Source organism: Ceratotherium simum, chromosome 10 (genome assembly GCF_057802395.1).
Source record: "Ceratotherium simum simum isolate JZ-2026a chromosome 10, ASM5780239v1, whole genome shotgun sequence".
NCBI lineage: Eukaryota > Metazoa > Chordata > Mammalia > Perissodactyla > Rhinocerotidae > Ceratotherium > Ceratotherium simum.
This window is the reverse complement of record NC_141909.1, coordinates 53,890,834-53,905,952: the sequence shown is the minus strand read 5'-3', so window position 1 is coordinate 53,905,952 and position 15,119 is coordinate 53,890,834. Positions and strand designations below refer to the sequence as shown.

At 36.7% G+C, this 15,119-nt stretch overlaps 1 protein-coding gene across 4 annotated transcripts in view; it reads left to right on the top strand.

The window, feature by feature from the left end:
* Positions 1 to 15,119, top strand: part of VWA8 (von Willebrand factor A domain containing 8) — a 359,640-nt gene that overhangs the window by 47,091 nt on the left and 297,430 nt on the right. For 3 of the 4 annotated variants that reach the window (XM_087436017.1, XM_087436019.1, XM_087436020.1), the window contains exons 5-7: positions 9,909 to 10,076; positions 14,158 to 14,322; positions 15,009 to 15,058. In XM_087436017.1, coding sequence (XP_087292143.1) covers positions 9,909 to 10,076; positions 14,158 to 14,322; positions 15,009 to 15,058 — 383 coding nt within the window. The remainder of the gene's footprint in view (positions 1 to 9,908; positions 10,077 to 14,157; positions 14,323 to 15,008; positions 15,059 to 15,119) is intronic. The other variant, XM_087436018.1, reaches the window with a different exon arrangement.

Below are 15,119 nucleotides of genomic sequence, written 5' to 3'. Positions count from 1 at the left end.
AACCTCTGGCGGGTAAAATGTCATCACCTTGAAGACAACTGTCTACAGATATTGAAATACGGTGCCTGCTCCAATTAGCTTTTTTATTAAAAAAGCAGGAAATGAATGAAGGCTCCCATTGGGATGGTGTCAGTGAGAATGGAAAATGGTGATGGATGCATGAGATATTTAGAGATCACATTTATATTGTTCAAGGAATCAGAAGTAATGAATCCTGGGTGGTGGGGAGAATCAATGAAACTAATTGAAATAGACATCAGAAAGAGGGCCTGGTTTAGGGAAGAAGTCATGAGCTTGATTTGATTAAGCATGTTGAGATTGGGCATCCATATGGAGATGTTCAAAAGATATTTGGAAATGTGAGTATGGAGCTTAGGAGGAAGGCTAAAGTCACACAGTATGTTCCTTAAGAATAATGAAGTAAAGAAAATAAAAAGGTCTTATCTATTGTTGTTGTACTTAACATAGCACGTAACACAGAGTGTGCCACATAATGGGTACTCAATGAGTGAATGAGGAGTTTTGGGAGTAGGTTAGATCTTTGCCAATGAAAAAAAAGTGGGAAAGGAGGAGGGAAAAAGGTTAAAGATAGAACCTTGGGAAGTGCTTGCTTTTTAGAATTCAGGAGGCAGAGGAAGGGCCAGGGAAAACCAACTTGTAAATGTCCAAGATAGAAGAGAAAGCACAAGGGAGGATCAAGGGAAGAGGGCTGAAGAAAAGGAGAATGTGAAGATCAAGAAAAAGCCTGATTTTTGGCAGTTAGATTTTTGGTACTTTCAAGTGAGTAGTTTCAGTAAAGTAAGTGTGAAAGAAGCTTATTAGAGGCAGTGTCTATGTGGACTATTTTTCAAGAGGATTGAAGATAAAGGAAAGGATAAAGATAGGATATTAAGAGGTATCAGGAGACTGTAGGTTTTCTTAAAGTACAGACATGTTTTTAGAAGAGAAGGAATTTGAAAATGCATATAATAGATGGTATGGTTGATAGAAGATTTTTGGAAGAGGTGGGAGGGTATGCCACTAAGCTCAAACTAGAAAGGGCTAGTTTTGGAGGGGTGGGATGTCTGATACTTTGTGAAAGACAGAAATCAGAGTAGAGAAGAAAGATGAAGACACAGAGGCACTATGTGATGGAGTGGAGGAAAGTCATGGCATCTCAATTCAGATGACTTGAATCATAGTAAAATACTGGGCAAGGCCATGTGAAAGAGTTGAAAGAGACTCTGGAAGCTTGGCTTGGCAATAACTTTTGCAAGAGATGAAGGAAATACTTTCTAAATAGCAGTGAGGATTCAGCTGAGGTTGAACAGTGTGAATTTGTAGTGGCCTCTCCTCATGTCTTATCACAGATTAATCTAGATTGTAATAGAGCTAATGGGAGCAAATGTCCCATCTCTAGAATATTGTCATTGTCCTCCTCAACTCATCCCATGGGCTTATAAATTAAGTACTTTTTATGACAAGGTTCTTAAAAGCAGAATATTTACTTGGGGTTTAGTAATCAGATAAGGAATGGTATAGTCTTCTTATTCTCTTTCCTTTACTCCTCAGTCCTAGAGAGGTACTTAGCTTTTTCACAATGACATATTGTGGACATTTTTACAGGTCGGTTAAGATAGAGCTGTATCATATTTTTAATAGCTGTGTAGTAGTCTGTCATATTGATCAACCACAATTTAGTTTACCAGTCCTCCACAGATTGGCATTTGAGTTCACATTTTTTTGGCAATTATAAAACAGTGCTTTTGGCCATATATGACAGGCCACAGCTAACATCATACTCAATGGTGAAAAACTGAACACTGTCCCTCTAAGAAAAGGAAGAAGACAAGCATGCCCACTTTCATCACTCTTATTCGACACAGTGTTGGAAGTCCTAGCCAGAGCAATTAGGCAAGAAAAAGAAATAAAAGGGATCCAAATTGGAAAGGAAGTAGTAAAACTGCCACTATTTCCAGGTGACATGACTTTTTATATAGAAAACCCTAAAGAATCCACCAAAAAACTTGTGGAAATAATAAATGAATACAGTAAATTTGCAGGGTACAAAATCAACATGCAATATCAGTTGCATTTCTATACACTAATAATGAAATAGCAGAAAGAGAAATGAAGAATACAACCCCATTTACAATTGCAACAAGAAGAATAAAGTATCTAGGAATAAATTTTACCAAGGAGGTAAAAGACCTGTACACCAAAAACTATAAAATATTTTTGAAAGAAATCGAAGAAGATATGAATAAATGGAAAGATATTCCATGCTCATGAATTGGAAAAATTAACACAGTTAAAGTGTCCATATTTCCTAAAGCAATCTACATATTCAGTGCAATCCCTATGTAAGTCCCAACAACATTTTTCACAGAAATAGAACAAAGAATCCTAAAATTTACATGGAACAACGAAAGACCCTGAATAGCCAAAGGAATCCTGAGAAAAAAAGAACAAAGCTGCAAGTGTCACACTCCTTGGTTTCAAAATACATTACAAAGCTATAGTAATCAAAACAGCATGGTACTGGCACAAAAAGAGACACACAGATCAATGGAACAGAATTGAGAACCCAGAAATAACCCACATATCTATGGACAGCTAATTGCCAATAAAGGAATCAAGAACATACAATAGAGAAAGGAAAGTCTCTTCAATAAACCGTGTTGGGAAAATTGGAAGCCACATGCAAAAGAATGAAAGTAGACCATTATCTGACAGCATACACAAAAATTAACTCAAAATAGATTAAAGACTTGAATGTAAGACCTGAAATCATAAAACTCCTAGAAGAAAACATAGGCAGTATGCTCTTTGACATTGGTCTTAGCAGTATCTTTTTGAATATCATGTCTGCTCAGGCAAGGGAAAAAAGAAAAATAAACAAATGGGACTACATCAAACTAAAAAGCTTCTGTACAGCAAAGGAAACCATTAACAAAATGAAAAGACAACCTACCAATTGGAAGAAGATATTTGCAAATCATATATCTGATAAGGAGTTAATATCCAAAATATATAAAGAAGTCATACAACTCAACAACAAAAAAGCAACCCAGTGAAAAAATGGGCAAAAGATCTGAGCATTTTTCCAAAGAAGATATACAGGCGGCCAAGAGGCACATGAAAGGGTGTTCAACATCACTAATTATTAGGGAAATGCAAATCAAAACTACAATGAGATATCACCTCACACCCATCAGAATGGCTATTATTAAAAAGCCAAGAAATAACAAGTGTTGGAGAGGATGTATAGAAAAGGGAATCCTCATACATTGCTGGTGGGAATATAAACTGATGCAGCCACTATGGAATACAGTATGGACATTCTTCAAAAAACTAAAAATAGAACTACCATATGATCCAGCTATTCCACTTCTAGGTATTTATCCAAAGAACATAAAAACACTAACTCAAAAAGATATACGCAGGGGTTGGCCTTGTGGTGTAGTCGTTAAGTTTGAGTGCTCCACTTTGGTGGCCTGGGGTTCACAGGTTCAGATCCTGGGCATGGACCTATGCACTGCTCGTCAAGCCATGCTGTGGCAGGCATCCCACATATAAAATAGAGCAAGATGGGCACAGATGTTAGCTCAGGGCCAATCTTCCTCAGCAAAAAGAGGAAGATTGGCAACAGATGTTAGCTCAGGGCTAATCTTCCTCACACACACACAAAAAGATATATGCACCCCTATGTTCATTGCAGCATCATTTACAATAGCCAAGATGTGGAAACAGCCTAAGTGCTCATCAACAGGTAAATGGATATAGAGGATGTGGTATATCTATACAGTGGAATACTACTTAGCCGTAAAAAAAATGAAATTCTGCCATTTACAACAACATGGATGGACCTTGAGGGTATTATGCTAAGTGAAGTAAGTCAGATGGGAAAGCCAAATACTGTATGATTTCACTCATATGTGGAAGATAAGATAAAAACAGCAACAAACAAAAACATAGATACAGAGAACAGATTGATGGCTTTCTGAGGGGAAGGCAAGAGGGATGGCAAAATGGGTAAAAGGGCACATTTGTCCGGTAACTGATGGTAGTTAGACTTTGGGTGATGAACACAGTGTAGCCTATTCAGAAGTCGAAATATAATGATGTTCACCTGAAATTTATATAATGTTATAAATCAGTATTACTTCAAGAAAAAAAAAAACAGTGCTATCATGACTGGCTATACATCATTGTACACTTATCTGATTATTTTCTTAAGATAAATTCCTTGAAGTAGAATTGTTGGGTTAATGAATGTAGCCATTTAAATATTTTATCTATCTTGCTAAATTATTTTTTATAAGGTTGTCATTTTGCACTCAGAATTGACACCGTGAATTGAGAATGCCTGTTTCCTCTTAAACTTACCAACATTGGCTATTATCGTTCTTTTTTAATCTTTGCTGATTTGAAAGTCTAAAAACGTCTTGTTTTACCTTATAGCTCTCTGTTAACCAGTGAAATTGAATATATTTTATTATGGTGCTCATTTACATTTTATAGAAGTTATTTGTTAATAATCTGCAAAGTTGATTTTACATTAAAGATATTTATTTGGTCTTTGTTATATATGTTGCAAATACTTCTTTTCAGTTTGTCTATTAATTTTTCTGTTTGCTATATGGAAAAATTTGAACATAATCATATCTATCTTTTCCTTAATGGTGTTTGCCTTTGAATTATCAGAAAGATTTTCTCCACTTAAAGATTATTTAAAAAGTCACATATTTCCAACTAGTAATTATATGGTTTTACTTTTACCATTAAATTTTTAAATTCATTTAGATTTCTTTTCCAAATTCTTAATTTCCACTAACTTGAAGTGCCACTTTTCTCATATACTAAAATTTTTAATGATTGTCATTAACTAGTTTTCGTATATAGAAAAGGTAATTCATGTGACCATAACAAAAAAAATTTTCAGATATACACAGGGCTTAAATGAAAGAATCTCTCTGACTCCTTATTCCTGTTTCCTAAAGTTTCTTGTTCACAAATTTCTAGATATACTATAGCATACCTTTTTATTCTGTTTTATTAATTTGCCTTTCTATCTTCTTATCTTTCTTTCCATCTAGTTTTTAAACTAAAGTCTCCCCTTATTGCTCTTCTTTTACAGACTTTCCTGGCAATGTTTCTAATGGATTATTAAGGGAAAGTTAGAGACGTTTAGAAGCCACTGTCAGAAACTGGATCCCTGCCTGATTATTTTTTCTTACATTAATATTTATTAGGAGAAAGAAAGAAAGGACTTTGGTAAATTTTTTGTAACTAAAATTTAAAAAAATGTTTGTAAGTAAAACAAAAAAAAAGAGAAGTTTAGTAAACTAGAGTTTGTTGTGTTTTGAACACGATTTAACAAGAAGGAAGTGTCAGAGTTACTAATTACATTACATAGGAATTATAGTATAATTATGGGTTATGTTGATTTCAGAGACTAATGAAACTTTCTTGTTAACTCTTTCTCTTTCTAGATAAATTTAGGCAAATAACTAGTTCATTGCTGCTCAGTTCCAGAGACTTAACTGATTTTACAATGTACTACTACTATGATCTGTTTCTACTTATGACACTTCTGATACCAAATGTATGGGTTTTTCCACACCAAACAATTCTCCAATTCTATAGGTGTCCCACAATTTAATTCACTTCTGACACTAACTACCCAGAGTAGTAGTGCTGGGTAGTTAGACCCCACAAATTAGGGACTCAGTCTCACAAAACTGCCACCACTTCAGATGCCACTCACAAGTTTGAGCCACCTATACTTCTGACCGACTGGCTGTAAATCAGAAATTCCCACAACCCCCTCCTCTAGTTCAATAATTTGCTAGCATGGTTCACAGGACTTAGGGAAACGCTTTACATGTATTTACTGGTTTATTATAAAAGATATCATAAAGGATATAAATGAACAGCCCAGTGAAGAGGTACGTTGGCTAAGGACAGGAAGGGCCCCAAGGGCAGGAGCTTCTGTCCCCTTGGAGCTTGGGGTATGCCACCCTCCTGGCACGTGGATGTGTTCACCAACCTGGAAGCTCTTCAAACCCCATTGTTGGAGGTTTTTATGGTGATTCCATTATGTAGTAAAATTTTAGCTCTGCTGTTTTCAAGCTGTTTAACCTTTCTTCAGTTGTAAAATTGGGTAAAATATTGTGTACTTTAGAGATCTGTCATGAGGATTAAATTAAATAACATAAATGGGAGAACCTGATACATATTAGTTATTAACCTGTAGGCCTTACTGCTTTCCCACTCAGTAAATAGACCAAACTATCTCCAACATCAAGTAGCAACTTCTTCAGTTTTTTTCAATAATTATACACTTTCTTTTCTGTACTCCTCTGCTAGCTCCTCCTCCTCATCATTTGAACATGCTGAAGTCTTCACACCATTAAAAAAGATGACTGCCACCATGCTGTCCCCAGCTCAGTCTCCCTTTCTTTTCTTCTTTTTTTTCGTTTTTTTGTTTTTGTGTGTGTGTGAGGAAGATTGGCCCTGAGTTAACATCCATTGCCAATCTTCCTCCTTTTGCTTAAGGAAGATTGTCCCTGAGCTAACTTCTGTGCCAATCCTCCTCCATTTTGCATGTGGGATGCCATCACAGCATGGCTTGATAAGTTGTGTGTAGGTCCGTGCCCGGGATACAAACCCATGAACCCCAGGCCACCAAAGTGGAGTGCACGAACTTAACCACTACGCAGCGGGCCAGCCCCCTCAGTCTCCCTTTCTAGTAGCAGGCCCCTTCCTCCTCCTCTTCATGGCCAGTTATTTTGTAGAATGTTGCTCAATTTGGGTTTGTCTGTTGTTTCCTCATGATTTGATTGAGATTATGCATTTTTAGCAAGAGTACTATAGAAGTGATATTGTGCCCTTCTCGGGGCATATTATTAGAAGTTTAGTATATGGAATTGATACATCTCATTACTGGTGGTGTTAACTTTGTTCACTTGATTAAGGTGATATCTCCCAGATTCTTGTATTATTTTTCCCTTTGTTGTTTATAAATATCTTGTGGGTAGATATTTTGAGTCTATACAAATATCTTGTTTCTCATCATACTTTTACCCACTGATTTTACAATCCATTGATGATTCTTGCTTGCAACAATTATTATGATGTGAGCCAAATGGCGATTTTCTATTTCTATCATTCTTTAATAGTGGAGGTTCTTAACTTGAAGGCTCCATTGTATACATATACCTGTGTGCATTTTACTCTGGAGAAAAGGTGCAGCATTTATCAGGTTTTCAAGAGGACGTTAGATGGTACACTCTTTTTCCGTCTGTCACTACTTTCTCAACTTTATAGTCACAGCATCTACCTCCATTAGAGTAGATGAAAAGAGTCCTTTATGTATTTGGCTTCTGTTTCTGATCTCTCTGTATAGTTTGTTCCAAATTCTTCTGAAAAGGTTCAATGCATAATAGACCGAAGTATACCTGAGGTAAATAAAAGCAGATCTACGGTGATTTTTGTTGTCCTATATAGTCAAGACTTTGTCTTCCCTGGTCCACACTTGGGAAACCACTACATTTTGATATATGTATTTCTAGTTTTATTTCAGAGGATGTGTATTTTTATCTCTATGAAGTTTTTAGAAGTCAAATGCAATATTTAGTCTGTCTTGTAACAAAGATTGATAAAAATCTCTAGTTCTTTTTTAATAATATTGCCACAGGTTGGGTTAACTTAGTGTCTTTTTTATTATGAGCTATGCTTTCTTGGAGTAAATAGATTCTTGTAAAAGAAAAGCTTAATTGAGACCTTAGCTGAAACATGGATTTTTATAAGAAGTAGTTTATGTTTTGAGTTTTAATGTCCTAGAAACCATTTCAAACTGTGGCTTTGTCCTTTTCACAGCTAGCAAAAATGAGATTCTTATTTTGTTCTCTAGGAACTACTAAGTCACTTCTATCTATGCTTTTTTTTTTAAATAAAGCTGCTACTACAAGATGGTCAGTTTGGTACAAAAGAATTAAAATACTTGCAATAATGATAGACTGAAGGAGTATTTATGAATTGATCTTATTTTTAAAATGGGATGATCATCTTGAGTCTAATGTGGTTTTCATAAAAGTTTATTTTTTATGATAGTACATAGACACCTGAAATAAACTAAATTTTATAATTTTAAAGTGTAAAATTCAATAGTTTATTAAAAGGAGACTTGATTAAGCAATGTCTTTCTCTCTCACACTTGGAAAGTCAGTGCTTTGCTATTTGCGAATTTCTTTGAATATTAAGTCTTACAAAAAGTAGAGGTAGTATTTTTTCTCCCTTGAGACATTCAGATTTTTGGGTGGCTAATTACTATAGGAAAAATTAAGTTTTAAGCAAAAGTGTTAGTATAAATAAAGAGAGGTTTTTCTAGTAAAGCAGGGTGGTATAAATATGTGTAGGGGGAAATCAAAACCAGTTTATTGTTGCAAAAATACCACATATGAGGCAACTAATGCCAGAAGATGGTGTTGGATAGGGAGATAGATGCTGTATTATGATAGACATACATACCAAATTAAGGAGCTTGGACTTAGTAGGGAGGACATCTGAGAGGTAAGGAGGGCCTGAACTAGGGGAGTGGTAGAAAGGATGAGTTCAAGAAATATTAAAGAAGTTAAACCATCAGGTTATGGTGATAAATTGAATGTGGGAGGTGAGATAGGAATCAAGAATTCTGGCATCGGTGAATAGTACTGCAGCCTTAAATAGAAAGTGTAAGAGGAGGAGCATGTTTTGGGAAAAATATGATGTGTTCAGTGTCATGCGTGGGAGCCTGAGGTGCTTGTGGAGTCTGGTTGGAGACGTCCGTGTGATGGGACTATATGGTCGAGCTTGGGGGAGCTCGAGATTGAGGAGTCATTAGCATAAAGATGGTGGTTGCAACTATTCGATCTAGTGGGATTATTTAGGCCAGACCTTGTAGAGTAAGAAGAGCTATGGATTAAATATATAATTCTGGCATCAGCAACATTTTATGGTTAGGCAGAAAAGGAGAAATAGTTTTTCTAAGAGAATGCAGTGCCACAGAGGCCAAAGAAGGAGACTTTTAAGGAGAGATTGATAACATAAATTTAGCAGCGTTAATCCTCTGCCTGTTGTTGAATGCACAGGAGAAACGTCATTGAGGTTTTCTCTTTTTTACCGGATTTTCAAGGATTTTGACTGAAAAGTAGTTTTTTATATTTTGTTCAGGATTTATCAGTTAAAGATATTTTTTTCACATCTTTAGTACTTTTTTTATGTTATAGTTTTCCTGTCTCTTACCACTTGGAGACTACTTTATTTCTTGTCTTTCTCTATTACTGATTTTCTTAAACTTTACTTGGAAGACTTATTGAACCGTGGTTATAATCAGTCTGCTACAGACCAGTGTAAAACCTGACTCTTTATGTTTTGGCAAGTTTGTAATGTTGTCAGGATTGGCTGAACCTGAATTCATTTTGGTGGTGAATCTTGTTTAAAACCTTATAGTCTCCGTGAGTTCTCACCTAGCTTATTTGATCCTCACAAGAAGCTTGTGGGGTAGATAGGGCAGATTGTAATCTTCATTTCTTTTTTGTAGTTAAGGAATCTGTTTCCTTATTTAATTATGTTACCAATTCAAAGATAGCGCTTAGTTTTCTATTTCATTGAGCATATACCTAAAAATGTCACAGCTGCAAGGAACCTTAGAGACGTTTCTTCCAATCTCTTCGTTTTACAAATGGGTCAACAAGCCTAAAGAAAGAAAATCACTTGCCTAGGATCGTATAGGCAGATAAAGCAAAATCAAGATCTGGAACCCAACTTTCCTGATTCCTGGTCCCTGTAATAAAAACCACAGGTTTAATTTGCATTACAAGTAAAATTAGGCCATGCTCTGCTATCTTTGATATTCTCATATTGCTTTTGTTTCTTGGAAATAGTGTGCAGTTCGTGCAGCCACAGAAGGCAGAACTCTCATTTTGGAAGGCTTGGAAAAGGCAGAGAGGAATGTTCTGCCTATTTTGAACAACTTACTGGAAAATAGGGAGATGCAGCTTGAAGATGGACGCTTCCTAATGTCTGCCGAGCGTTACGACAAACTTCTCCAAGTAAGAAAAGAAAAATTTGGCTGCTTTGTCTTAGCTGTTGAGCTGTGAGTAATGCCATTTGTTATATAAGACATGATTGTATCAGAATGAGGACAAATGTCCAGGTGACCCATATCTGTGGCAAATTTCTGAGTCAAGTCATGAGTTTGCAGTATTACAAGGCTCTTCTGTTTGCAGATCTTATTAGAAGACCTCCCAGATTTTTTTTTTGCCCAATCTAATAACTATCCTTTCTTTCTCTTTTTTTCTCCTTTTAATTCTTCTTCCCTTTCTCCCTCCTTTCCTATCTTCCTTTTTCTGTCTCTCAACAACTATTTACTAAAAGCCTAATGGCTTCTAGACAGTCCTAGGAGTACAAAGCTGAATAAAGTCCAGTTCTTGGCTTCAGGAAGCTCAAGGTCCAGTAGATATTGATAGAAATGAATAAGATATTTAAAAGATACCCTAATGGTCCAAGCGACCAGTATCTGATGGCTGAGTTGTTGTGAGAGCCTCCCAACTGGATGCCCTGCTTCCACCCTGGCTGCCTCACAGCAGTCAGCGATCTCTTTAAAACGTGTGACAGATCGGGTTATTCCTCTGTTCTAACCCTCTGAACTACTAGTATGCTCTTTGTTATACCTTAAACATGCTGGGTAGGCATTCTCGTATCTTACAGGTGCTTTGCACAGGCCCTTTGCTCTTGCGGAATGGTTTTCTCCTGGATATCTGCTTGGCTCACTTTTGTGCCTCCTTCAAGTCTTTGCTCAAATGTTGTATTATCAATGAGGCCTGCCCTCACCCTCCTACTTAAAATTACAGTGTACCCTCTGCCCTCATACTCCCTTACCCTGCTCTATTTTTTTCTGTACAGTTTTCTAACATCCTACATGATTTACTTATTATATTTTTAGTTCATTCTCTACCTCCCTCTACTAGATTATAACTTTCACTGGGGGAGGGATTTTTGTCACTGATGTCATCTCAAGCTCTTAGAGCAATGCCTGGCGCTTGGCTCAATAGCCATTTGTCAAATGAATGAATAAGTGCAATAAAATCTAAATGCTGTGATACAAGTGAAAGAAGGCAACCACAGGGAATGTGGGGCTCTTCAAAGGCTTTGGAGAAGGGGATCATATAATGTCACAAAAGGACAAGAAGACAGCCCTTGTTTATTCAGCTCCAGCCTTACCAGACTGGAGGTCTGCGGCTAACCAGGTCTCCAGGGACTAATGGCTCTGCCTCTGCATTCTCTCACACCTGTTCTGTAGAGATGCATGTATGCTAATCTTACTATCCCAAGTGGGTTACAAATTGCTCAAGAATAGGATCTGTATCCTATGCTGCTTCTTGATCCTACTACCAGGGAGCTAATACAAGCCCAGAGCACCCTAGGCACTAAGTAATGGATGTTGACACCAGAGGGTCTGATTGAACTGATGTTCCATGACTGGGAGGACCAGAAGCATCTAGAAGCATCTCTTTCTGATTCCCTCTGTGTGAGTCTTTTTTCTCAGAAACCTGTCTTGCAACCCTTTTAGCACTGTGTTTCTTTATTGTTTATGGGAGTTTCTAGTTGGTGTTTTCATGTAGTATGGTTGTTTTCTTTTGGATCTATCTAAAGATGGCATCATACTAATATAACTAGAAGGGGAAAATTGAGGATTTAATCAGTAAGAAAAGTTAAATTCATCTGTTCATATTGTTATAGTTAATTTACTGAAATGAAAGCCATTTTTATTTTTTAAATTTATTTTGAATTTTATTAATTTATATTATATGAATGATATAAATATCAGAATAAGATTTTTTTTATTTTAAACCTAGATAGATATTATACAGAACATTTTCTCTTTAGATGTTTTCTAATTACAAAATAACTATTATTTGCCCCTATATAGTTATTTGCCATTTTTAGTAAATGATTTGGAAAAGAATACTCAGAATATGAATCATTTTTTTTAAGTATAGGAATTACTTCACAGCAAGAAGTTTGATATATTTTTTATTCATGTAGTAGAATTCTATGCAAAGTTATTAAACATATTATTTTGGATAGGAATTCGGAATATGGGGTCAAAAGGGTTTTAGTATACAAGGAGTGCTTATTATTATTAAGTGAGAAGAATGTACTACATTGTTTTTTCCCAATGTAAATATCAGTATTTTTATTGATAAATGTGATTTCTGTATTCATAGATTCTGTCTCATGAGAACCTCATAGAATATAGGCAGGATCCCTTCACATAACACCACCACCTTAAGACATTTTCTATGATAAAAAGATTCCAACACCATAATTTAAATCCCACTTATTTCTAGCTGGATTCAATAACCAAATTTGAATATTTCAAAATGTTAGTAGTTTCGTAGAGGTGATAGTATTAGAATTTTGTTGTTATGGAAACAGGTACAATCGGTTTGTATAAACTTTATTTATATTCTGATTATCATTTTTGGGTAAGTGGAAAATAGAAATATTCAACTCTTGGAAGATTGTACTCTTGGTTTCTCAGCCAGGGCTATATCCAGATTCTCGTTTTCTAGGGCATGTGACATAGTATCAGTGTTAGTCCTATTAATTATGTAGGATCATGATTTTGGTTATGCTTGAAATAATTGTTCATTATGTTTTAAAATTATTTCATATAGTCAGTGCACATACATTTGTCCTATTATGTGCTGGAGGTAATAAGTCCTCTCAAGAGCTTGGATCCAGCATGAGACAGTCATGTACAGAAGTCAATGCACAAATGTATAATGATAGAAGCTTGCATAGTACACAATGAAGGAGTACAGAAGTGGTTCTAATGAGGGCAACGGATTAGAGAGGGAGCCGTTTTGATGATGGTGTTGTTTGTGCTGAGCTTTGAATGATACTTGTGTTTATGCTGTGCAAAGTGGAAAGGTGTTCCAAGCAAGTGGGGCAGTCATGGTAAAGCAGCATGATGTGTCTGGAGAGCCACATTTGTGAGATGGGGCTGGAGCACAGGGTCAGGGAAGGTGGGCCAAGGGGATGTTGTGCAGTAGTTGCTGAGACTGGGAGAATCAGACATGAATCCAGCCAGGAAAGGCCTTGAGTGTCATGCCAAGAATTTCTACACTGTCATATGGACCACGCCCTCTGAAGATCTGCTGAAAGCTGAGGACCTATCTCTTAGATTGTGCACATACACATTCATATAAACTTTGTAAGCTCCATGGATCCTACAGCTGAGGACAGTGAAGAGCCACTGATAGGGGCAGGCAGAGAAGGAAAGAATTTAACATTTAACAGGTGCCTGCTATGGACTAGTTGCTTTCACATACATTATCACATTTAGTTTTCGTAACAGCCATAATAATGTTGGTGATATTCCCACTTTATAGATGAGAAAGCTGGGGCTTGGAGGGTGTAATAACATGCTCCTGGTCACTTAGCTAGAGTTTGCATCAGGCACTAGAGCCAGGATTTATAACTCCAAAACCTGTACTGTTTCCAGTCTCTCAACTCCACCATATACTAGTTGTAGGACCGTGGGTAAGTTATGTAACTCCTCTGAACATCAGTTTGTTCATCCACAAAAAGGAATTAAATGTCTGTTTGGATTCTGGTGAAAGTTAAATGAGAAAAATTCATGGAAAGTGCTTACCATGCAGTAAGTTTTCAATACATGTTGGTTATTACTATTAATATGCCTTAGTAGAAATATACCTATGAACACAGTTATCTATTTAAGGGCCATGAGCAGTCTCTGCTCTGCTGGTGATCTTCCCCTCTAAGACTACCTGTTTACATCCTCTGGTCTGGACCAGTGTATTTTCCTTACCCTCCTGACTCTCCCTCTGTGTTACTGCCTAGGGCTTAGAGATCTGGCCCACATCTCCCTTGTTCCTTGATGCATTAGCTGCTTCTGCTTTCAACAGCCGTCTTCATATTGTGAACCTTCCCTGGCATCCTGATCCTAGTTTCACTTTGCTCCCTTCCTTGACAGTTTGGCTTTGAGGATGTTCTCGAATACAGTGTACTCAGCAGTCAGGGCCCGAATTCCTTAGCTTGGCAGCTCTTGCAGTTGTAATCTGTATCATTGATGCTGTAATTTTTGGTCTCTTGTCCTTTTAGGATCATACCAAAACGGAGTTAGATGCTTGGAAAATTGTTCGAGTCAGTGAAAATTTCCGAGTGATTGCCTTGGGCTTGCCAGTGCCTCGGTACTCTGGGAATCCATTAGACCCTCCTCTCCGTTCTCGATTTCAAGCCAGAGATATTTTTTATCTACCCTTTAAGGTAAGTATGAATAAGGATAATTTATTTTTTAAATAGTTTTTCTATTTATAATAAATTCGGTTCTATAAAAATGTTACTATGTTCATAGATGTCCCCCTCAGTAATTAAAGGAAAGAAAAAAACAATATAGGTTGAAGAAAATCTCTGGAAACAAGGAAGAAAAATTATTGTGACATTATTCTTCTGACATTAAAAAAAGGCTAACTTTTCTTTTAGAAAATGGCATGTATCAAGATATGATTTTTTTTTTTTTTTTTTTTTTTTTTTGGTGAGGAAGATCAGCCCTGAGCTAACATCTGTGCTAATCCTCCTCTTTTTGCTGAGGAAGACCAGCCCTGAGCTAACATCTATTGCCAATCCTCCTCCTTTTTTCCCCCAAAGCCCCAGTAGATAGTTGTATGTCATGATTGCACATCCTTCTAGTTGCTGTATGTGGGACTCGGCCTCAGCATGGCCGGAGAAGCGGTGCGTCGGTGCGCGCCCGGGATCCCAACCTGGGCTGCCAGTAGCGGAGCGCGCGCACTTAACCGCTAAGCCACGGGGCCGGCCCCAAGGTATGATATTTTTGCTATTAATTACTTAGTGTCTGCTTAATTAAAAGGTTGAATTGTGTCTATAAAACATTTGTATTTAATCTGTTACATTCCTTATTAGTTGATTTGGTATGTTTCTATGTTATTTTTTAGGACCAACTTAAACTGTTATATTCAGTTGGAGCCAATGTTTCTGCTGAGAAGTAAGTATTTCAGCTATGCATACATATATATTTTTATATAAATATCTGGACACTTAACATT